Source organism: Taudactylus pleione, unplaced genomic scaffold (assembly GCF_031769625.1).
Source record: "Taudactylus pleione unplaced genomic scaffold, aTauple2 ptg000036l, whole genome shotgun sequence".
Taxonomy (NCBI): domain Eukaryota; kingdom Metazoa; phylum Chordata; class Amphibia; order Anura; family Myobatrachidae; genus Taudactylus; species Taudactylus pleione.
In genome coordinates, this window is record NW_028284438.1 from 3,800,343 (window position 1) to 3,824,473 (window position 24,131).

The window sequence follows — 24,131 nt, forward strand, 5'->3', positions numbered from 1 at the left end:
ACTTTAAAGAGAATTGTTTTTAGCTACAAACCCCACTGACAGCCCAATCTTCTTCCATACCCAATTTATTCCTCATGTCTTTCCTCTTTTTAGCAATAATTCCAATCTTAACATCTTCATCTTTAAAATTCTATCAATCCACTGGTACTTTATAATTTTCTTTGAAACATTAACTTCAACCCCGTTATTAAGTATATCTTTAGACCACAAAGCCTTCCGTAGCCATAATTCAACCCCATGTGCCCCCTTCACATCTAAATTCTTGATACAGCAAGCTCATTTGTAATTGTCAACATTCCTTTCCTCTACTTTAATAAAAGACCCCTTAAACAGCACCTCTTATTCATTCTCCTAATTATTAAGCAACACTGGTGTAACTGAGACTGGTAAGTGTAATGGGAAGATAAGCATCATATTCTGCCCAGTTTTAGCAATATACTAATTAATGACCCACTTGGCAGCAGTGGGTTTATGCAATGGGAACAGCCACATTTTGGGGCCAAACATGCTATAATTGAACACTGCTGATATTGCATTGTTTATGGCCAACATCATTCTGATGGATCAGTATGCAGCCTTAGAAAATAATGATTGCTTCTTTTCCAAGCTATTAATTTTTTGTGAACCCAAGGTCTTGCACCACTTTGGAAGACGTTATATTTCTCTGAATGATGAGCCTCATATCTATCTATCTATTTGCTCTTGACCTCTGTTCTGTACTGGCTCATGTTCCTGAGAGCCTTAGAGATATCTCCTTTTTCATTTTCTCTTGCTGCTTATAACTCAATATATAATAAACATTTCCTTGATATTGTTCCTCTGTCTACATCTGTCCGCTAGAACGATATAACAATCACTGTTGGTAACATTCCAATTTCTGCAACTCCCCAAGCTTGCTGCTTAGTGGCCATCCATCCCTTTCTCAAACATAATAAAAGTAAAACAACTGTCCATGCAATAATGATATCCTGTCTAGACAATACCCTGCTCTGTGGTTTACTACTAAACAGACAGAGTTAAGCTGCAGGATATAGAACAGGTTGAAGTGGAGCCATAGACCTTTCGTCATACTCAAGTGAGACTGTTTGTACATTAGATTCCTAAAATGAACTGGATATAGTTAAAAATGATAACCTTAAGTTACAAAGCACTCAGCAATGCTGCACCTCCTCATCAGGTACTCTTTGTATGGGAACATAAGCATTGCAAATTACATATTTCTCTCCTTTCTATCAACTCTTCTCACTCCCACTGGTTTCCACAACTACTGTAAAGTATACACTCCTCATCTTCAGCTTTTTCCAGACTTCTATTTAATATAGATATTTACATTACATGTAAATATGAGTATATGATAAAATTCACAATTAAAAGCATACTGTAGGACTGCTGTTTTATTATCATGGCGAGATTAAGCCCATGTTGGCAATTTGCTGCATGCGGTGTAAAATAGTTTTTTATTCATCAACACATTCATTCGTCCCATCTTTACTTTGGTTCTGTAATAATACCCAGTGTACAAACAAACCTGTTCTCAACAGTCTTGTATTATTCATTTTAATAGGACTTTCCATCTGTAGAGTGAGACGTCTGTGTATGTAATTACCAAATAAAGCAGAAAACCTGCTGGTCTAGTTAAAATTGCTATGATATTCTCCGTATCCATTATTGCATAGACTTTAATAAACAATTTCAAACAGGAAACAAAATACACAATTTAATAATGCTCCTGTGGTGCTTCATTTACAAAATTATTGTCCCCTTAAAAAGTATTCTATTTTATGGACAATAAAACACCATCTATCAATTTTAGGTGCCTAATTAAAATTGCAAAAATAACAAAAACAGCAAAATATTAATAATAATTGGACTTGTGGATTACAGTTCTGGATTTTGGTTGGTAACATTCTTTTGGGAAAATAATCGACTTAACCAACAGTTTGGGGTATCCTGGCATTTTGATTTCTGCAAGTGGAACATGAACAAAAGCCCCATGAATGATTTTTTTTTTGTGGTGAAAAAGGGATAGCTCACTTGGGGCCTGATTCTGGGTCATGTCTGCATCTCATGCCAATTCCGCAGCCGGTTTTCCAAATGCTGAGACTTCCACCTGCAGTATCTTACCCACCATCGGACCATCGGACACACCAATACAACTTCTACCAACCCTATGGCAAGTGCAGTTCCTGTCTTTGAATACGGCCTCCTGTGTGAGAGGCTAGGCATCTTAGACGCCTGCATCTGCCTAACCACCCCCTCTGTTATCTCTCAGGTACGCGCACTAAAATCCACACTCCTTGCATCCAAATTTGTTCTGTGTCTCGGTGCGGTAACAATCGGGACGCATGCTGAAGTGGGACTCATACGCATGCACAGTACTTAAAACATCTGCTAACTGTGTGAATATTAGGGGTGAGCGGGTACGGATTTCTGAAATCCGAACCCCCCCGGGCCCCCCCGATCCGAGGCCGATCCGAGTCAGGCTCGACTTTTCCCGCCTGACTTGGATCTGAAATCGAGGCAAAACGTCATCATCCCGCCTTCCGGGTCTCGCGGGTTTTGGATCCTATATAAGGTACCCGCGTCGGCGCCATTTTCTCACTCGGCTGTGGACAGTGAAGAGGGAGGGTGGGAGTTAGGGCTGGCTGGGCTGTGTAGTGTAGTGCAGTGTAGTGTTGTGCTGTGCTGCGCTGTGCTGCTGTTGTCCATAAGGGCTGTGTCCACTCCTCCAAAGTCCATAGGGGCTGGCTGTGTTGTGCTGTGCTGCTGTTGTCCATAGGGGCTGTGTCCACTCCTCCAAAGTCCATAGGGGCTGGCTGTGTTGTGCTGTGCTGCTGTTGTCCATAGGGGCTGTGTCCACTCCTCCAAAGTCCATAGGGGCTGGCTGTGTTGTGCTGTGCTGCTGTTGTCCATAGGGGCTGTGTCCACACCTCCAAAGTCCATAGGGGCTGGCTGTGTTGTGCTGTGCTGCTGTTGTCCATAGGGGCTGTGTCCACTCCAAAGTCCTGTGCAGAGTCCCAGTCCTAAAGGGGTGCTGTAGTGTTGTCCAGGGGGTGCTCTGTCCATCAGGGGTGCTCCCCCCAAGTGCAAAAAAAAAAAAATATTTTCTGTGTTTGTGAATTGTGTGCGCAGTAGCCGCACGTGCATCAACAAAGTAGTGCCAAGCGTGCGCCTGTGTCATAAGTAAAGGGCCGGCTGGCTTGACCGTTAAAGGGTGCTGTAACCCCCAAAGTACACTCCAAACAAAATAAAAAAATATTTTCTGTGTTTGTGAATTGTGTGCGCAGTAGCCGCACGTGCATCAACAAAGTAGTGCCAAGCGTGCGCCTGTGTCGTAAGTAAAGGGCTGGCTGGCTTGACCGTTAAAGGGTGCTGTAACCCCCAAAGTACACTCCAATCAAAATAAAAAAATATTTTCTGTGTTTGTGAATTGTGTGCGCAGTAGCCGCACGTGCATCAACAAAGTAGTGCCAAGCGTGTGCCTGTCTCCCATAAGTCTGTTAAAGGGTGGTGTAACCCCAAAGTGCTCCAAAAAATAAAAAACATTTTTTTTCTGTGCTTGTGACTTGTGTGCGATGTAGCCGCACGTGCATCAACACAGTAGCAGCGCCAAGCGTGCGCCTGTGTCATAAGTCAAGGGCCGGTTTGGACGTCTGGTCCAGACTGAAGGACGTGCCAACAATTTCTGACAAGTCTACTGTCACTGCATATGATACTGTCCTCAAAGCAGCAGCGACAAGCGTGCATCTGTCTGTTAAAGGGTGGTGTTACCCCCAAAGTGCGCTCCAACAAAATAAAATAATCTTCTTTTTTTCTGTGTTTGTGTGTGAAATGTATGCGCAGTAGCCGCACCTGCATCCTCAAAGCAGCAGCGACAAGCGTGCGTCTGTCTGTTAAAGGGTGGTGTAACCCTCAAAGTGCGCACCACAAAAAATAAAAAATTATTCTTTTTTTTTCTGTCTTTGTGAATTGTGTGGGCTGTAGCCGCACCTGCATCCTCAAAGCAGCAGCGACAAGCATGCGTCTGTCTGTTAAAGGATTACATCGGTGACAGCATCCAAGTAGGCATGTCAGACAGTCCGTACCTCTACTGGCAGGAAAAAGAGGCAATTTGGAGGTCCCTGTACAAACTGGCTCTATTTTACCTGAGTTTGCCCCCCTCCAGTGTGTACTCCGAAAGAGTGTTTAGTGCAGCCGGGAACCTTGTCAGCGAAAGGCGTAGGAGGTTGCTTCCACAAAATGTGGAGAAGATGATGTTCATAAAATGAATTATCAACTCTTCCAGGGAGACCAGCCTCCAGAACGTACAGAGGGACCTGTGGTTGTGGATTCCAGCGGGGACGAATTAATACTCTGTGAGGATGAGGATGTACACAACACTGAAGAGGGTGAGGAATCGGTGGATGAGGAGGATGAGGATGACATCTTGCCTCCATAGAGCCAGTTTGTGCAGGGACAGATTAATTGCCAGCTTGTTTTGTGGGGGCCCAAACGAACCAATCATTTCAGCCACAGTCGTGTGGCAGACCCTGGCGCTGAAATGTTTGGTTTGTTAAAGTGTGCATGTCCTGTTTATACAACATAAGGGTGGGTGGGAGGGCCCAAGGACAATTCCATTTTGCACCTCTTTTTTTACTTTGAATTATGTACTGTTTGGGGCCTAGTTTTTCAAACTGCCATCCTGTCTGCCACTGCAGTGTCACTCCTAGATGGGTCACGTGTTTGTGCCGCCCACTCCTATCTCTTAGCATAGTCATCCAGCTACCTAGGTGCAACCTTTTGGATATAAAAACACTATTGTGAGGTGTGAGGTGTTCAGAATAGACTGGAAATGAGTGGAAATTAAGGTTATTGAGGTTAATAATAGCATAGGAGCAGAAAAACACACAAATTCTGTGATTTTAGCTGTTTTTATGCTTTTTTTAAAAAAAATACAGATCCAAAACACAAAACCCAGAACCCAAAACACAGAAGGGTGGTTTTGGCAAAACCAATCCAGATCCAAAACATGAAGAAAGATCCAGATCCAAAACACGAAAAGTGGCCGGTGCACACACCTATTGAATATAGGCATAGCGTGCGACTCTGAATCACACCCTTGGTATCTCTCTTTGCCACAAGGTACTGACTGTTTATTTTAAGCCTAAATTAGGTTATGAGGATAGGACAGGTAGCTTTTGAATGTACACCATAAGGAATGATTATTATTATTGTTTATATAGCATGATCATATTAGGCACTACCAAAGGTGGATTTAGACCTCATGGGGCCCAAAGCAAGATATCAGTTTGGGGCCCCGCTTCCTCAGCTGCATGCAATTTTACACACACACACATTTCCCCCCTAGCCATATACACACACTGTGCCAAAGCCGCAGACACACACTACTCCGGCTCCCGGCAGCAACAGGTGAGAGGGAGCAGAGGGGCGAGAAAATGCAGCAGCAGGGGGAGGAAAGAGGACACGGAGGGGGACAGAGCCGACACAGCACCGGGGAAAGTATGCGGTGCATGGGAGACAGCAGCAGGGGAAGGAGAGAGGACACGGGGCAGACAGAGCAGACACCAGGGATAGGATGGGGGGTTACACACAGCAGCAGGATACTGGCTGCAGGAAAATACATAGGGACATGGCAGGTGTAAGGGTGAAAAGTATTACTTTTCCGAAAAGCTGACTAGCAGCTTTTTGGAAGTGATACTTTTGTTAGGGCAGCATGATGAATGTCTACAAAACATTTTTTAAACTCGCAGTGAGTTTAAAACATAATTATCACAAGTGATAATTATGTAATGATATAGAGCCCTGACTGACACGCCTTAATAACACAAAAACCTACTGACACACACTTACTGACAGACACCGCTTACTGACACAGACAACACTTACCTACACAGACACCGCTTACTGACACAGACACCCCTCACTGACATGGACATCAGTGGCAAACGCAGGATTTCTAGAGGGGGGTTTCCAAATGCGTGATATTAGAGTGAGTGTGGCCTGAAGAGGGCATAATTACCACTTATCCAGCTTTATTATGCGTCATACAAAATGTATTGTGTGTCATAATTCCAGCATATACAGGACCAGCGATCACAGTAAGCCATTAAATGCAGAAGTAGGGCCATCCTGCCTGAGCTGAATGTTTTTATTTTAGATGTGAGCACCATTCCAGTGCATATGAGCAAGTCCGGGAGTCTGAGGGAGCAGCAGAAGAACCTAGCACTGCCCTAGACATATTTATGTACATATTGGGCTCTATAACAGTGCATCCCTAACAGTGCATGGTTTCCAGATCCCCTAATTGGTGCACAGATTATTTATTACTGGCTGATACATGTTAAAAGATCCACAGGTGGTGCTATTTATTTAATTTATGATACTGAGAAGAACATGCAGCACTAGTAAAATTCCATTATATTACTATTTCTATTGAGGTCATGGTGTGGGCTGGGGAGGGGGGTTTCCAGGCAGATGTAAACCCCCCCTGCGTTTGCCTATGCACATCCCTTCCTGACAGACACCACTTACTGACACAGATACCACATACTGAAAGATTCCCCTTACTGACACATTATTATACATATTTACTCACAGACACCCCTTACTGACACAGATTCCCATTACGGACACACACAACTTACTGACACAGATACCACATACTGACACAGATTCCCATTACGGGCACACACAACTTACTGACACAAACACCCTTACTGACACGGATACCTTTGACTGATGCAGACACCACTTACTGAAAAATACCCTTTACTGACACACACACTTACTGAGACACAGACTTATTTGTTTATAATGCATTCACACAGCACACGAAGAAAAAACAACCCCCTCCTGTCTACAGCATTAGCATGTGGGTGCTGGAAACATCACCCAAACCCCCCCTCCCAGACTATAGCAGGTGGTTGCTGGAATCTTTTACCTGCATCTCCAGAGAAAGTAGTTTCACCACTGTAGTGCAGCCATGGACCTGGCTCAGCTCTCCTCTCCTCATAGGCAGCGCAGCAGCCTCCTCCCTAATGCCTTTCTCTGCACCAGCAGCATTATGCAGGTGGATGCAGGGCCCCCTAGTGGAGCTGGCTGGCGGCCATTCCTCTCCCATCCAATGCACTATGCGCAGAGCAGACTTCACTACAGTGCAGACACCGTGGAGAGTCCACGCGATGTTATAACATCACGCGGTGCGCACTGTGCTCCTCTGGGAAGGATTTACAGAGGCACAGCAAAGTAATGGATTTTGACTACATGCCATTTCGTTTTGTGGGGCCCGGCCACGGGCCCCTTGTGACCCGCCGGGCCCTAGGCAGCCGCTTGTATTGCCTTGTTGCAAATCCGCCCCTGGGCACCACCACTTTCCAACATTGATCTGATTATTGTATAATGGTGTCATATACAATCCCACTCAGCCCATTGTTTAACACAGGTCAGGTTACCAGATCAAAGTAGAATATAAGACTGGAAGTGTTTCCAACAAGGGGCATATTCAATTGGGTGCGAGGTTTAGCGAGGTAAATCCAATAAAAAAAACAGTGGTAGCGGGGTTTTCAGCTCTGAAAACTCTGCGGCGCGAGGAAAAAGAAATCTTCACTTACCTGGCCGGAGTCTCCGGTGGTCTCCGCGGCTCGCGGTGGCCTCCTCTCCATCTTCTCACTGGAGAGGGGGCTGCGGGAGCCCCAGGGGCTGCTGGTAGGCTCCAGGGGCTGGTGGAAGGGGCAAGGGCTGCTGGGAGATGTAGTTCTCCCAGCGCCCATTTCGGGGGGGGCACACAGACACTGGGGGGGCCACTCACACACTGGGGGTCACACACACAACACTCATACACACACACACTCACTCATACACACTTACAAACACTCACACACACACTGACATACTCACCCTACAGCAGAGGACCCGGCTTCCGACGCTAAATGAAGAAGAAGATGCAGAAGACAGAGCTGCAGAAGGGGAGTAATTATGGACTAATTAAGCTAATTGGATACTTCCGGGGTCCCAGAGCAAGTCCCAGTGATTTTCAACAAAAATAATGATTTGGGGAAAAATCACACTTGCTCTGGAGGTGCTTGAAAAAAAAACTTCCCAGGGCACAAAAATGAAAAATATGCGCACCTAACTGAATATCAAAAATCCCACACCTGCAGGTAAAACCTCGCAGGTGCTGGATTTTTATGCTATTCACGCACCCATTTGAATATGCCCCCATGTGTCTATTATCAGAAACGTTGTGGCAGCAGGGCCAGATTAACAATGGGGCAGATGTGACTACAGCACCAGGCCACCACATAAAAGAGGTCCATCATCATGACAGCAGGATGATGACCACCTGACCACACAGTCGGCCATAAATCTTAAATATTAAATTTGTATTTCTGTTTTTCTTACAAAATTATGCACTTTTTCTATTTTTACATAAAAGTGGGCCATACTTCCCAACTTTAAATTTTTCTCCCCAAGGAGAAGCCATAAGGGAGATGCAGCTGACGAGTAATGGGTGTGAGGTCGGGCACTTTGCTTCATTATGTCCACCCTTGTGGCATAATGCTATGAACTGTGTGTATATGAAGAGGAGTCAGGTAAAAAAATTGTGATTTTCATACAATTGCAGCATATTGGCTCTCCTCTGACCATGTCCTGTATATTTTACTAGGTAGTAATTTTACTAGGAGGCCCAAATACTCCTCCCGGAGTCCAAGGTAAGTATGGTTTACGGAGACATTGGGACTCATAGTGTAGGGGGTGTACATGTCCACTTGGCACTGACTACACCCACACAGCACTGGTCATAGCTCCCCTGCTTCTCATAATAGGCCCTTAACCAATTAATATGTCACTGGGTGGGAGTTGCTCCAAGGCAGCACATTAAGCAAGGAGACTCAATAACTTCACCTCCATCAAAAAATAGCCATACATTAATCATATGTATATATATATATATATATATATATATATATATGATTAATGTATGGCTATTTTTTGGCTATATATATAACAAGCAACCAAGGTCCGGCACTCCCTTTATATCAACAATACTTGCCCGGGTGCCCGAATAAAAATTCATGCAGAAGCTACAGAACAGCGGCACTCCTGGTACAAACGGCAATAGACAGACAGCATGTAGAGTCAACGTTTCAAAGCCTTTATTTATGGCTTTTTCATCAGGACTAGTACAACACACATAACACATCTTATCTTTTTGTATAGAATCTATGCGATTGTGCCGGTTTCCATGGTGATGGGGAGCACTTCTTTGTCATCAGACTGCGCACAACATGTGACTCAGAGTCCGATGACGTGGTTGTACGGCGCCACCCGCCGGGGGAGTGGTCCCGTTCCGGGCGCCGCGTCTGCTCACTGGGTGACTAAGATGTGTTATGTGTGTTGTACTAGTCCTGATGAAAAAGCCATAAATAAAGGCTTTGAAACGTTGACTCTACACGCTACCTGTCTATTGCCGTTTGTACCAGGAGTGCCGCTGTTCTGTAGCTTCTGCATGAATTTTATTCGGGCACCCGGGCAAGTATTGTTGATATAAAGGGAGTGCCGGACCTTGGTTGCTTGTTATATATATATATATATATATATATATATATATATGATTACTGTAGCTTCTATATATATATATATATATATATACACAAATGGTGGATTGTCCGGCACTCATAGATATAATCCAGCAAAAGCAGCTCCGGTGCCCTTCCCAACGATGTGTATATGGCAGTAGGTAATGGAAGGCACTCTAGGAGACTATAAATAATAAATCTGCTACAATAATGTAGTCAACATTTCGAAGGAGCAACCTCCTTTATCAAGACTGAAAAAGTTTATTTTTCAGTCTTGATAAAGGAGGTTGCTCCTCCAAAACGTTGACTACATTATTGTAGCAGATTTATTATTTATATAGTCTCCTAGAGTGCCTTCCATTACCTACTGCTATATATATATATATATATATATATATATGTATGCATATATAATGTCAAACAACACAGCAGCATCTCAAAGTGGAGCCCCTGTTAGTGGGAGCCTGACACATTGTATACAGTAATATTAAAAACCCGAGGGTGCTGCAAGCACTGGAATAAACAATAAAATCATGAATTAATAACATATATATAAATATTTATTTTCAGGTGGGAACATCCTCATTATGGAAAGTGATCAACTACCAGCCACTCTGCTACTAACTGTCATGTCACAGGCTGCGTTTGAAAAATGACAGTTAGGAGCCGAGTGGCTGATACTGTAGTTTATCATTCTCTAATTTATCACTTTCCAGAGATTAGTACATCTGCCCCTTAGAGTTTGTTGTTATGTTGTTTCAGGTAAAGATCTTGTGTAAAATCAGCACATTTGTCAAACACGTTATTGCTGTAAAGCCGCTAAATCAGTTTTATACATATATTTATTTATATAGATTTATTGTCTCAAATAGATCACGTGCATTGTATTATTAGGTCAGAAACTACTGGTTTAACTTTGATATTATAATCAACAGTGTCTAGCCTTTAGTGTCAAAGTAGATGATTTTAGTGTCATCTGTGAGCTTCCATTATGATAGATACTAAATATGTTTATGTCAAATGGTTAGATTTGTTCTTTGTCACACCATGTATCCATTTGCAACATGGTCTAGGTTTGTTCCTAATGTATATTTTTCACTTACATACACTACAAGGAGTACATTTTACACCCCTGCAACACACCCAATAAACATATTAAGGTACATTAAGCAAGGGTTAGAGCACTGTTTTGTTATGAGTCTTCAAGAAAGATGTACTAAGCTCTGAAAAGTGATAAACTGGAGAGTGCTAAACCACCAGCCAATCAGCTCACAACTGTTACAGGTTGTGTTTGAAACATGACAGTTGGGAGCTGATTGGCTGGTGGTTTAGCACTCTCCAATTTATCACTTTTCAGAGCTTAGTACATCTGGCCCCCGGATCCGCTAGTACAGTACTGTAGTTTGTCGTGCACCTCCAGTTTTGGAGTAGACGGTGACAGAACATCACACTGTTGGAATGTTCACACATAAAGTATTTCAGGTGTGTCTGTAATTTTGAGAAAGCAATGTTTTGTACACTTATTTGCCCATGTGCATTGTATCTCAAGACATAGTAAAATAGAGCAGGGTCACTCAACAGTATAGAATAATGATGTGAGGGTTCCGTTACACTGCTGTGGTGTTATTGTGGAGTCAAGTGAAACTCTCAACAAAGTTCATACTACATACATTCATTTTATCACTGGTGAATCCTCAAACCTGCAGTTTTCTTTTATAGGTTTTCTTGAATAGAGACACCAGCTCTGACAGTTAAATTGTGCCTGCAAATCAAAGCTTTTTGTAAGCTCCCATTACACCATATTGCATAGTGGATTAGTATTTGTCTACTCAGGGACCTTCAAAATATCCTGTTAAAATCATTACTTTACAATGTCTGTGAGAAATATAGCTTAATAAAATTTATGATGCTTTATTTTCCTATGAATGTTTAATAAGGCATCCATGGATACATTTGTCTATAAATAAATATATGTCTAGATATTTGCATTTACCAATATAAAAGGGGGCTGTCGTACTCATTTTTTTGCCAAAGTCAGACCGAAAAAAAAAATAGCAGCTGAAATGGATAACAACATAAAGTGGGCAATTTATGATTAAATACTAGTAAAATATATGCACCAAACACAGAGATTTGAGACTGCAGTTAATCTTTTCCAGAAAAGGGTGATGCCAAATAACTAAATAAAGTTAATTTATTTTATATCTATTTTTCTATAGCTGGAGTCACATGACCTGGCTGAATTAGGGGTCTATTCACTAAGCCTTGGAGAGAGATAAAATGGAGAAAGATAAGTCCCAGCCAATCAGCTCCTGTCATTTTTCAAATACAGCCTGTAAACTGACAGTTAGGAGCTCATTTTATATTTAGTGAATAAACTCATTAGAATCCATAAAGTAATGGGCAATGGGCCCGATTCAGATGTGAACGCAATGCCAATATTTACTCTGATTGACCGATTGTTTGCCATTGCACATGCGTGTAAGCCGTACTGCTCATACGCAGTAGCTGAATTGCAATCACGCTGACACAGAGGATTTGCTTGCAAAGTGAGTGACAGGTAGTCAGCATTTGGGGGAGGTAACGGGGGTTGGTTAGAAAAACACAGGTGTGTCGGACCGTAAACACTGTTTTCTGGGTGTCCATAAATTAGCCATTGTGTACTTGCAGGAGAGCCCTCTGCATGTCTGGAGACTCACTATATCTGTGACCGCTTAGACCTACTCAGTAGGCTGATGGCCGCCTGATCTGCATTCAATGTTTCTGATTTTGTGCATGAGCGGCGGATTTGAGATGCTTTCAGTGGCTGTGTCTTAGCACTGGACGGCAACTGGCTCATTAGCATATTTTCGCAATTGAGAATACGTAAGAGATTGCAGCTGCGATAGCATTTGTGTCCACATCTGATTCTCACACAGTGTACTGAAGAACTGGACAAAAAGTTTACCAGCAGAGTTTCTTCATTCTAGATCTACAGGGAACTGAAAAAGGGCAGGCACAGAGAGGAGTTATGTGGGCAGTGTTCATTTCAGTCAGGGCCGGCTCTAGGGGTGTTCGACCAGTGCGGTCGCACAGGGGCGCCACCCGTAAAGGGCGCACCCCTCCCCAGCATCCCGATTTCAGTACTGTCCCGCTGTTCCCCCCGCGGGCTGAAGTGGCCCGTGGGTGGTCAAATCGGGAGGTTGGGGACCCCTACCGCCGCAGCATTGCAGCGGTGCCGGACCCCCGGAGTGTGCGCGCGACATCCATTCACAGAAGGGAGAGGGCTGGGGGAAGCCCAGCTAGTGACTGAGTGCAGGGCTTTACCCCCAGTCTGACGTTATTTGGAGGCGTGCCATGCGGGCATGCCTCCAAATAACGTCATGTAAGGGTGTGGCCTATGGTAATTAGGCCACGCCCCAAAATGTAGCAATGTAAGGGCTCATTATTATGGGGCGGCACAGGGTACTCCAACCCCTGGAGCCAGCCCTGATTTCAGTGTACTATTGAATGACATTTTATGTCTTCTAGTAGTTTAAAATTTGTAGGATTGTGCCCACAAAATGTGTTCCAGTCATAAGAAAAATATTAATTGTGTAACTGCGACTTATATGATAGTGTAAATGGCAAATGGTTGATTATCTGATCTCTCCATTTTCCTGCATGTAAGGACTGACCATGTAATTTAAAGTCTGATAATTATTTATGCTGTGAAGTGAATGGATTGTTCTGTCCAAAGCTGTCTATTGTCTGTAGAAATCTATGATCTGCAAAACTTCATTTATTCTGGGAAAATATGAGAATTGCCTAGCAACAGCACTCATAGCATCCCCCTAACTCCTAATTGGTACTGTCTCTTGGCAGTTGCCTACTTGTCTCCAATTGAGGCTGTTAATAATGCACCTACTTGTTTCTTCACACCACAGGCCTCAGCAAAACAGCTGTGACTGTGACTAAGGAGAATGTCAAGTAAATGAAGTTTCTGACCTTCCTCTAGACACAGCGAACTCATTTGCCTCTGGCCTCTGATAGGCACAGGGAGGAAAGACAGAGCCATTTTTAATAAAAATAGTTCCATTTGCTTGAGACTTGAGAAATGTACTAAAGGTACTTTTGCCATCATCAAAAATAGAAGACACATTTATAATACTTTATTGTGCTATTAATAAACACTGTTCCTATTCTCCTAGGCAACACAAAATATTTTATGTTGCTGTTTGAATTATCAAATATATATTGATTCATATGTGGTAAATATTAGTAATTAAGTATTAGAAAACTATTTATAGATTGTACTTATTATTCTTTATAATTATGTATTTTATTTTTTTATTTAATGCTCAGACTGGCCAGTGAATCAGACAATCTTTGCATACTGTAGATTACACAATGCAAACCTTCAAAACTCCCAAATATCTCTAAATAGCATGCAATAAATTATACCTAAAGTATAAACCTAGGCTTCCCATTGCAGTAGCGCAGGCAGGGGGAGGTTCTGAGTACCCAGAGACCCCCTGACAGACTCGAGAACAGGCACCATGTTCTTAAGCCCCTCCCCTTGCTGCAAAATTTGGATCCGCCCCCTCCCAATTGGCCTGCGAATCAGGCCATTTTGCCGCTAGAGGGGCCTGATGACATGATGCCAAACCCCCCTGTAAAAATCCTGCATTTGCCCCTGCATTGGAACCAGTTATTACACTGAATATGTGGATAGCTTGTACTACTGGAGCTTCTATGTGTTCTGCAATTCAATGTTTCAATTATTGGAAATTAATAGCTTAAAGTGCCTGTTTTCCCAGATATTAGAAATGTAAATAAAAGAGTTATGTTCCCATATAGGTAATGCTTATCCTATGTTAAAATTATAGGGGATGATTCTGAATTGCATGGAAAGTGGCTGTAGTTGCAGGCAGCTATGGAAGTTGGATTTAATACCTTATACTAATGTCAGTTTCTGTTAAACTTACGTGGTGGTTCATGTATGTGCAAGCGGAAACCTGAGCCACCCACTGATTTTATGCCACAAGCCATGACAGTCACCATTAGTATCTGCACTTTCACCAGCCCATATTAGGTGCAAGAGATCCACTTGAAACAGAGGCCCTGATTCAGAGCCGGACACTCTGACAGAGCGCTCGCTCTGAATCAGGGCCATCCTTCTTAATTTTTAGAGCGGCCTCCTGGCCGCTCATATAGCTGTGGGTTACCACCCACAGCTATAGCAAGCGGCCAGGATGATGGTCGCGATGGTCAAGACCATCGCGACCATCGGACTTGCGACGAGACCTTTTGGTAGGGTCTCGTTGCCGCAAGTCCCAGTGGACTTCTTGCTCTTACAGAGCAATAAGTCCACCCACTGACATCACTTGTGATGTCAGTGGGGCCGGCCCCAGACGGTAGGCGTTCCCATGGGAACGCCTCCGCCTGGGCAGCCACGCCCCCGGCCCGCCCACCAACATCGACAGCACGCCCCCTTTGTAGCGAGACCCTGAGCGACGGCTTGCCCGTCGCTATCCGGGTCTCACGCATGCGCACAACGGAGCCACCTCCGTCGTGCGCATGCGCACTGGGCCAACTTCGACCCGCTTGCGATCGCTCGCGAGCGGGTCTGAATCAGGCCCAGACTTCCCTGCCCCATACACATGACTCAGAATCGCACAGAGCTTTTGGTGTACACCCACAACACTCCCAGGACACTCAGTGGAAATCAGTGGTTACATGTGATCGATTTTCCACAACCATGGCCCTCATTCAGAGCCGTACGCTCTGAGCAGAGCGCACGCTCTGAATGAGGGCCGGGCTCCATTTTCATGGAGCGTCCTCCTGGACGCTCGTATAGCTGTGGGTCACCACCCACAGGCTATACGAGCGTGCATTGTGATGGTCGCGATGGTCGAGACCATCGCGACCATCGAATTTGCGAGCCGGAGCCTGCGGTTGAGGTTTTCAACCGCAAGCTCCGGAGTGATTTTGGCTCTATCAGAGCCAAAATCACTCCCACTGACATCACCAGTGATGTCAGTGGGCCGGCTTTTGACGGGAGGCGTTCCCGTGGGAACGCCCCCGTCAGGGAGGCACGCCCCTGGCACGCCCACCAAAGGGGGCGTGCTGTCAATCAACATTGACAGCACGCCCCCTTTGATCGGACACAACGAGCGAAGGACTTTCCTTCGCTCGTCGCGTCTGGCGCATGCGCACGACGGAGCTCCCTCCGTCGTGCGCATGCTCAGTCCATAACATCGACCCACTTGCGAGCGGACAGCCGCTCGCGAGTGGGTCTGAATCAGGCCCCATGTTCACAATACAAAATTACCTATTTCATGGAGATGTACTAAGAAAGAGAAAGTACCAACAACAGCTCCTAACTGTCATTTTTCAAACACAGCCTGTAAAGTGACAGGAACTGATTGGTTGGCACTTTATCTCTCTCTACTTTATCCCTCTCCAAGGCTGAGTACATCTCCCCAAAGACAGACGCAGCCAAGTTGTGTCCGACTCAGACTAGGACAGATCTATGCAAAAGTTGCTACTGTGCATGCTCTGTATGAAAATACTCGTCCTTTACATTCATGTAGAGAGACCCGTGTGAATTAGAATCATCCCCATAGTCTGTAAGTTAGCTTTGCGGTTTAATCTTGAGTTAAAAGTTTATTTTGGCCAGGGCGTAGCCTAGCGTACACTGGAAGTGTCCCATCAGATCCCTCACACTCCCTGTGCTGGTCATTCGTGCTCCTGGTGATTGGCACCTGGTCCCTCTAACTCTGCCTCCTCCCCAGTCTGCTCCAGTCCTCTACTGCATCTCTGCTGACTCTGAGTGTCAGGTGATGGGACACAGTGGCCTGCTTCTGCCCAGCAGATGGTGGCCTTGAGTTGCTGGTGGTCACGCTGCAGTCCACCTGAACTTCCCGCCTGTGGTTGATCTTCTGTATAGCCTAGTGGGTTCCCTGCTTTGGATGTGGTGAAGCCCCCATTGTGTCCTGGAGTGCTGCTGAGAGTGGTGTTGCTGGGGGAATGTAGTTAAAATACTGATGTCCAGGACACCATCTGTTGAAATCCCCGACATCGGAATCCCGACTCGGGATTTAACATAGGCGGCTAAATCCCAAAACTAGCCCACAGACCGATGCCGGAATCCCGACCTGAGGTAAGCCAGGGTGCCCTTAGTTGTTAGCTGCAGGGGGGGGTTAGTTTTAGGCACCACAGTGGGTTTGAGTTAGGCTTTGGGGGGGTTAGGGTTAGGCACCATTGGGGGGGGTTAGGCACCACTCAGTGGGTTAGGGTTAGGCACTATGGGGGGGTTAGGTTGAGGCACCAAGGGGGGAGGGTTAGGTTTAGGCACTAATGGGGAGGGTTAGGGTGCAGGGTGGGGAGGGTTGGGGATTAGGGTGCAAGAAGGGAGGGTTAGGGGGAGAAGGGTTAACATACTTACCCGACCACTTTTGGGATTCCCAGCAGTGGGATGCTGCTGACAGCATTTTGACAGCAGGCATCCCGACTGCTCGGATTTCATACCCAAACCATTGCTGGGTGTACAGGGTCCTCCTCTCTGGTGTCAGTGGCCACCTCTACTCTGGTGGGCACTTTCTCCCTGCTGTTGTCTCCGACAGAAGGATGGGTGCCTTACTCCAGCTGGTTTTGTTTTTAGACAGCTCTAGCTTGATTCCCTATTTCAATTTCCCCTCCTGTCCCTTGTTTACCCCTCTCTTCCTCTGTTCCCTTGGGAAATGCATACTTTATTCTTTTCATATATTGATTTTCCTTCCTTTTTTGTAGAGCCTGCATCTCTCTACATCAGCTGTTGTGGTTAAGCTTTTTTCTTTAAGCATTAAAGGTTTAAGTTCCCCTGATAAATATAGACTCACCCTACCCACATTTTATAAGCATAAGACTGACACTGTAGCCTCCAGGAAACTAATTTTACATCTTTGGCCTCACCTGTCTTTTGGGATGTGCATATCCTTCGATATTATTCAGCTAATGGTCCATTTATAAAGAACAGGGTGGCAAATCTGCTTAGCTGTAAAATTACTTTCACTTAACACACCAAACATGAGGACAAAAATGGTCACTTCCTGATTTTTTGTGGGTCTATTAGATCATATTTGGTTACATTAGTATGGCTCTATGCCTCTAACTCTAAACAAGTGCCCTTTTTAATGGTCTGTTTGTGAACTCCAAAAAATTAAGTGGGTCATCCCATCTTGGCTAATTTCAACAAATAGATAAGTTCTGTGCTCCTACTGGTCATTCCTCTTTGAGAGCTGGGGGACCCTCTCAGGCTTTCTGAAACTTATTGGCGGAGTTTAACCTGTATGATGTCTGGATGGTTCAGGCCTCTTTGGAGCAATATTATACTTTTTACTTGTTAGTCTCTGTATTGATTTTGTTTTATCTGATAAATGAATCCTCCAGTAATCAATGCACACTATGATTTTACCAATCATATGGGCTGTTAACACTCCCTTAGTTCTGTGACCGTCATGTATCGTCTATTCCTCCTCGCTCTTGGTGTCTGTTTCCCCATGTGTTTCATAGCCTTGAGATTAAATTGTCTCTGGGTCTGGAGAGACTGTCCTCAGTGTGACGACAATGGGGGCATGACACATGGCCAAGCCCCCAAAATTGGACAAAGCAGGGGGTGTGGCCTGGTGGGCACATGGTTATGCTCCCTTTAGCGCGGGCATGCCAATGGCATGTGAAGAGTCTGGAGGTGCCGCATCGGGTGTCACCACAAGCCTTACATGTCACAGAGGTCCACAAAGGCAGATTAAGGAGGAGATAAAGACCAACGTATTGCTGCATTTAAGGGACTCAGCTATGTGAGTGAACTGAACGCTGCTGCTGCAATGCCACTACAGGATTAAGGAAGGTCTGCGTGATTCAATTTGCACCACACCTGTAGTACAGAATACCGAGCACAGATGAAACCATCAAACGATTTCAGTGCAGGGAGTTCAGGTCTAACGAAAACTATGAAAAGTGTCATTGAGGTATTACTGTAAGGAACACAGTCACACTGCAGAAACTACTGACCACATACCTGTAGGGTAAAACTACATGCAATGTACTGCCACTTCATTACCGGATAATCTTCTATCATTAGGAAAGCTACTCTAAGAGGCAAAATAGCCAAGATAAAGAACACTATCGTGCCTTTATAATAATGGGATGCATCAGCTACTGGGTACCTCATGGTCAGCAACTTTGATAGTACACTGAGACTACCTGCATTTAACAAGAAAATACTTGTTCTCAAAAGTCAACTCAAACCCAGATTTGCAACTAGTTTGTGCACTAACAAGAAATATTGGCCAACAAGTGTTAAATAATGTTGTGTATAGGGCAGGTGTATACTGATATATAATTTATTGAAGAATACATAATAGGTTTAGGATAAATAGGTTTGTGCAAGGTTGAGTGTGGAGCAGAGATACATAGGTTATAGTTACCAAGCTTATCTCAGTTGTGGCATTAGGGTGTACAGGATTTCTCTGTATAAGAGTATATGTAAACAAACAACCAAATGTATTTCCATGTAATGGTTTTTAAGATTAATAATTTGCCAAGATTTGAGTCAGTTGGAAGATTTCCTGCTTAATAAAGTCTTGGAGAATTTCTGCACCACAAACTACAAGGTTCATGTGTCAAATCACTGAGTTGTGCATGAACTGTAATTCACTAACCTATTATATTTGGTACTAAGTTTCCTGAGCCAGCCGTTAGTGAAGTATGAGTAATAGAGTGCTCAGGTGGAGGCACCACTAGGAGAACAACTGTAAAGAGATCACATAACCCCGCTGGCTTAATCAGTTCAATCCAACATAAGTCAGGGTTCAGCTGTATGGTCTGACTGTATTTTGTATTTTAATTGTTCGGTGGCGATTTTGATACTTTAGTTGGGGAACACGCAGCATAGGGTCCCCATGCCATGAAGTCCGCAAGCCCTAGCCTGTCCATCATGGGACTAAATTCCCTAAGAGAATCTGTCCTGCAAAGAAATGTCCTACGATTGGGGACTGCGCTTTTATTCCTCAAGGGAATTCAGCCTCATATTGAACAGGCTAGGGCTGGAGGGCATTATGGCAGTTGGACCCCACACTGCCTGTTTCTCTGCTATGGTGTCCTCAGCCCAACTTGTCCTAAGTCTATTGCTGTTATCTGCTTTTTCCAGGGAGACCAGGCTGCTTGTCCCACCAATTTGCTGATACCAGCCTAAGCTTTGAGAGCTAATGCTGTTAACACTTTGGAGAGGTCACAATTTTTTATTATTTCTGTCTGGTTTCACAAAACAATAGAATTGCCCAAACTGCCATCAGTGTCTGCATTCTAAACCTGTAACACATTGTCAGTAGTAGGCTTCCCACCCTTCACTCACCGAATATGACATTTGCCAGTATTGTGTCACTACAGGAAACATGTTTGTCACTTTTGTGGTCTGAGAAAACTTCAAGTCACATTAATGTCCTGGTCTTCAAAGAAAAATAGGATTCCCCACATGACACAAAACACTGGAAGTAAAAACTATCATCATCTGATCTTACTTTTATGTCCAGAAAGCCGTACCTTTAGGTCCAACCATGGTCATCGTCTTGCTTATGTAATCACAGATGACTCCAGCATCTTCACTATGGCGGCAGTTGTGCTTTCCAATATCTTGCTTGATACAGTCTCCCAAAGCTCTTTCATTTCCTGTACATTTAACATTGTCCACATGAATAGGCCCCTTTCCTTCTCCAAAATAAGCCATGGTCCTGGCCTTTGCTGGACCTCTGAAAGAAATATTAGTTATGGCCATCATTAGTTACTGAGGCCTCATTGTTCATATAAAAACAATAACATGTAAATCTTATGACTACTAAAGCAAAGAACATTAAGTAGGGCTAGGAATGCAACATGACAACGGCCAACTGGAATGAGCAGTGCTTATTATTTTAAAATTAAAATTAACAAATTATTTCAAAAACATATGGCAGTAAGATGATGTGCAGTATCAATATGTTTACAGTTGTTCCATTTTTAAAACTATTCCTGGAAAAGCAATTGACTTCCAATGTAATCTTCTTTGATGTTTTCTGCTCAATATTATCCCAGAAATTCTTATCAAGGTCAGTTGCACTGACCCTTTAAAAGCAACCTGCTCTGCCCAGTATTTTTATACATGATACTCTGCAGATGCAGTCCTCAGCAATTATATGTAGCTTTATATTTAGGACAAAATAACAGCTCTGTTCCAAAATCACATTGCTGCTCTGCTTGATGTTAAAACACACAGCACCAAAGATCAGAAACCTACCAAGCACTGAAGTTTTACTCTAAGAAGAAACTACAGATGTGTCCTCATATACTGTTGCTCAAGAGTTCCAAACAGGAATCTTTGTGGCAGAATGTAAAACCTGCTACCAAGCCATGGATTGGAGCGTAAAATGCGAGAGCGTCCATGCCCAGCAATACACAGCTTAACCACTAGGTGGCCAGTGTTCCACAGATGAAAACTACACTACTGTATACAATAGCAGTGGATGAGATGTCACTGCAGTATAGCAAGCCCTGACAGGTGGCCGATCCTGTACGTAAACAGTCGCAGATGTAAATATGCAGTTAACCAACTTTCTAATGCGCCCAAGTGCAAGATCCTGGATAATAAATGGATAATCGAGGGTGTCTGGGGGTGTCTTTCTTTAATTTTTTTCTCTACAGTATGTGTATACACTGTACAGTGGCTAAATTAACAGTACTGCATGTGTGACAATTTCCGCAATGATATGCAACACTTTTCCCCGAAGGGGTGTGCAACATATTCTGACCGAAGGTTGAACACACTATGAACATAGAAATTAACTTGGGACCTGTGACAATTTACATAGAGCATGTGCGACAATTTCTAAATTGCGGACACTCTCCATTAGAATTAATGAGGAAGCGCTGATTGGTCAGTTTGCCAGCAGCTGCCACACTCTGGACAATTAGCATGGTCCCATTTATTCCTATGGAGTGTGTCCCCGAGTGACCTGCCAGTTGCAGCAGGGTCCAGAATGGGACAAATTGCATCATCTGATATGGGTTTTTTTGTGTGGTCTTTGCGTCATCTGATGTGGAGGTTTTTTTTGAGAGGTATGTACTGTACTCTATTATTTAAAAATAAACTAAAAAGGTTTCTAAGACACTATCCTACAGTCAGGGCTGCCATCAGAAATCGTGGGGCCCGCTACTGACAAAATAGACAGGGCCCCCCTGGGAGATGGCGCAGAGGTGGGCGGAGCTGTGTATAATGTGGGTGGAGTTACACTGGGGTTGGGACGTCAATTGGTGAGTAAAAGTTTACAAATTCTCAAAGTTTGGGCCGGGAAGGGAGGATGGACATGGGGACACAGGACTGGGAAGCCTGAGCCGTAAATTGGCACAGGGACAGGAAATCTGGCTGGACTGCGGGGGGGGGGGGCAGAGCAGGAAAGGCTAGGTGTACTATGGGGGAGGCACAGGGCAGGGAAGGCTGGACTGGGAAGGGGGGACAGGGCAGAGAAGACTGACTGGATTAGGGGGAGCACAGGGCAGGAAAGGCTGGTTGGAATAGGGACAGAAGGCTGGCTGCACTAGGTGGAGGAGCATAGGGCAGGGACTCAGAGTCCTACCTTGTTTCTTCAGCGGGCCCGGGAGACAGCGGTGCAGATATACAACAGCCGGCGGTATTTCAAGTAGGGCATTGGCCGCGAGCCACTCACAGTTCGCGTACCAGCAGCCAATCAGGAGCGGCCATCGCTCTCACTCCTGATTGGCTGCCAGTCCGCGAGCTATAATGGCTCGTGGATGGTGCCATATTTCAAATACCGTCAGTGTCGTGTTTTCTCCCATGTTGCCGAAGCCCGATTCATATCCTCTGCTCTGCTGTCACCGGGCCCCTGCTCTCTCCGGCCCGGGACTCCAGGCCCGGCAGGCCCACCCTGATGGCGGCCCTGCCTACAGTACACAAGCAGCCTCTTCTAGCACAGAGAGATATTTCACAACTTCCTTATAAAATGTTACAATAGAAATCAATGTATTCAAGAATCGGCATTCTCATATAGACAGAGCTATTCAATTGCTGCTCCTGTCGGGCGCGATCAGCTGCCAGCGCTCCATTTCAGCTTGCAGCCCCAGCGGGGTGCAAGCTGAGATGTGCGAAAAGTGACCTGTTTGGGCGCCCAAACATCACTTTTCGCGGTCACGCCCAGCACTTTGGTCGGGGGTAGCTGCTTTACGCGGGTAAATCTGACCACTTTGGGCGCAATCAGCGAGAAAAACGGCAACAATTGAATAGTGGACCGCGACCTCCTGTCACATTAGACGGGAGATCCGGACCGCGTAAACAATTGAATTCCGCCCATAGGGGTCTATTTACTAAGTCTTGGATGGAGATAAAGCAAATTAAGTTAAAGTACCAGTCAATTAGCTCCTAACTGCCATGTCACAGTGAAAAATGACAATTAGGAGCTGGTTGATTGGTACTTTATCTTCATTCACTTTATCTCCATCCAAGGCTTAGTAAATAGACCCTATAGACCCTAGATATTATATTATTGTACTTTATTATTACTGTTGCTATTATCATTACAGAAGTGTGTATTTTTAATTCCTGTTCAATAATAACAATAATAATTTAAAAAAAGGGTCCCCCCTCTAAGCTTAACCAGCCCTAGTACTTGTGTCTAGGCTGATAGGGGAAAAATCCTGAAGGGGGAAGTGGAGGGTTGCGTGGGATCCATCTGGTTTTTCCTTTACCAGCACTAGTCTTGACCAACCAGGCCTAGTGGAACCATAGAGGGGAGACCAGCATTATTGGGGTTCCCAACCATTATTCCACAAGCCCTAGCCACTTGGCACCAGGGCTGGATTCCCCAGGAGGATCCCCTTCTGGGTCCAATCAGCACTAGTTACAATAGTACTAGTGCTCTTCTCTGTACCCCTGGTGGCGGTGGGTACGGAGGTAATGTTATTTTTATTATAGTGACAGTAGTTTTTTTTACTGGTGAACTAATGGTCCCAGCAAGCCTGCCAGGGCAGGATGGCACTTGTCACACCACACCACAAGCCCGAGCATCAAAGGCCTGATGGCATTTGTAGTCCACCTGTAAAAAAAAAAATTACAGGACATACAAACACCGAAGAGAAAAAAATGTTTATTAAATAAAGGTCACAAAAAAACAATTTGGACAATGCAACTGACAGGTCACTCAGGGACGATCACCTTAGGAATTAATGAGCCCATGCTGATTGGTCAAAGCATGGCAACTGCCAGCAAACTGACCAATCAGCGCATCCCAATTAAATCCTATGGAGAGTATCCCAGTCGGAAATTGTCGTACATAAAGTAGTTATACAAATTGTTGCAGGTCCCAAGTACATGTCTGTGGAGAATATACGCAGGGAGTCAAAAATTCAGATTTTTCCCACCAAAAATTGTGTCTCAGAAACAGGCAAAACATCATTTTTCATGAACAAACATCATCTTTTGTCCAGGAATGAAGATGTTTGTGCATGAAAGATGACGTTTTGCCTCTTTCTGAGACCCGATTTTTGGTGGGAAAAATCTGAAATTGG

At 44.5% G+C, this 24,131-nt stretch overlaps 1 protein-coding gene across 1 annotated transcript in view; it reads right to left on the reverse strand.

The window, feature by feature from the left end:
- The window catches only part of PRSS12 (serine protease 12), a 249,084-nt gene that overhangs the window by 54,116 nt on the left and 170,837 nt on the right, over positions 1-24,131 (reverse strand). The window contains exon 9 of the mRNA XM_088452245.1: positions 20,121-20,326. Coding sequence (XP_088308371.1) covers positions 20,121-20,326 — 206 coding nt within the window. The remainder of the gene's footprint in view (positions 1-20,120; positions 20,327-24,131) is intronic.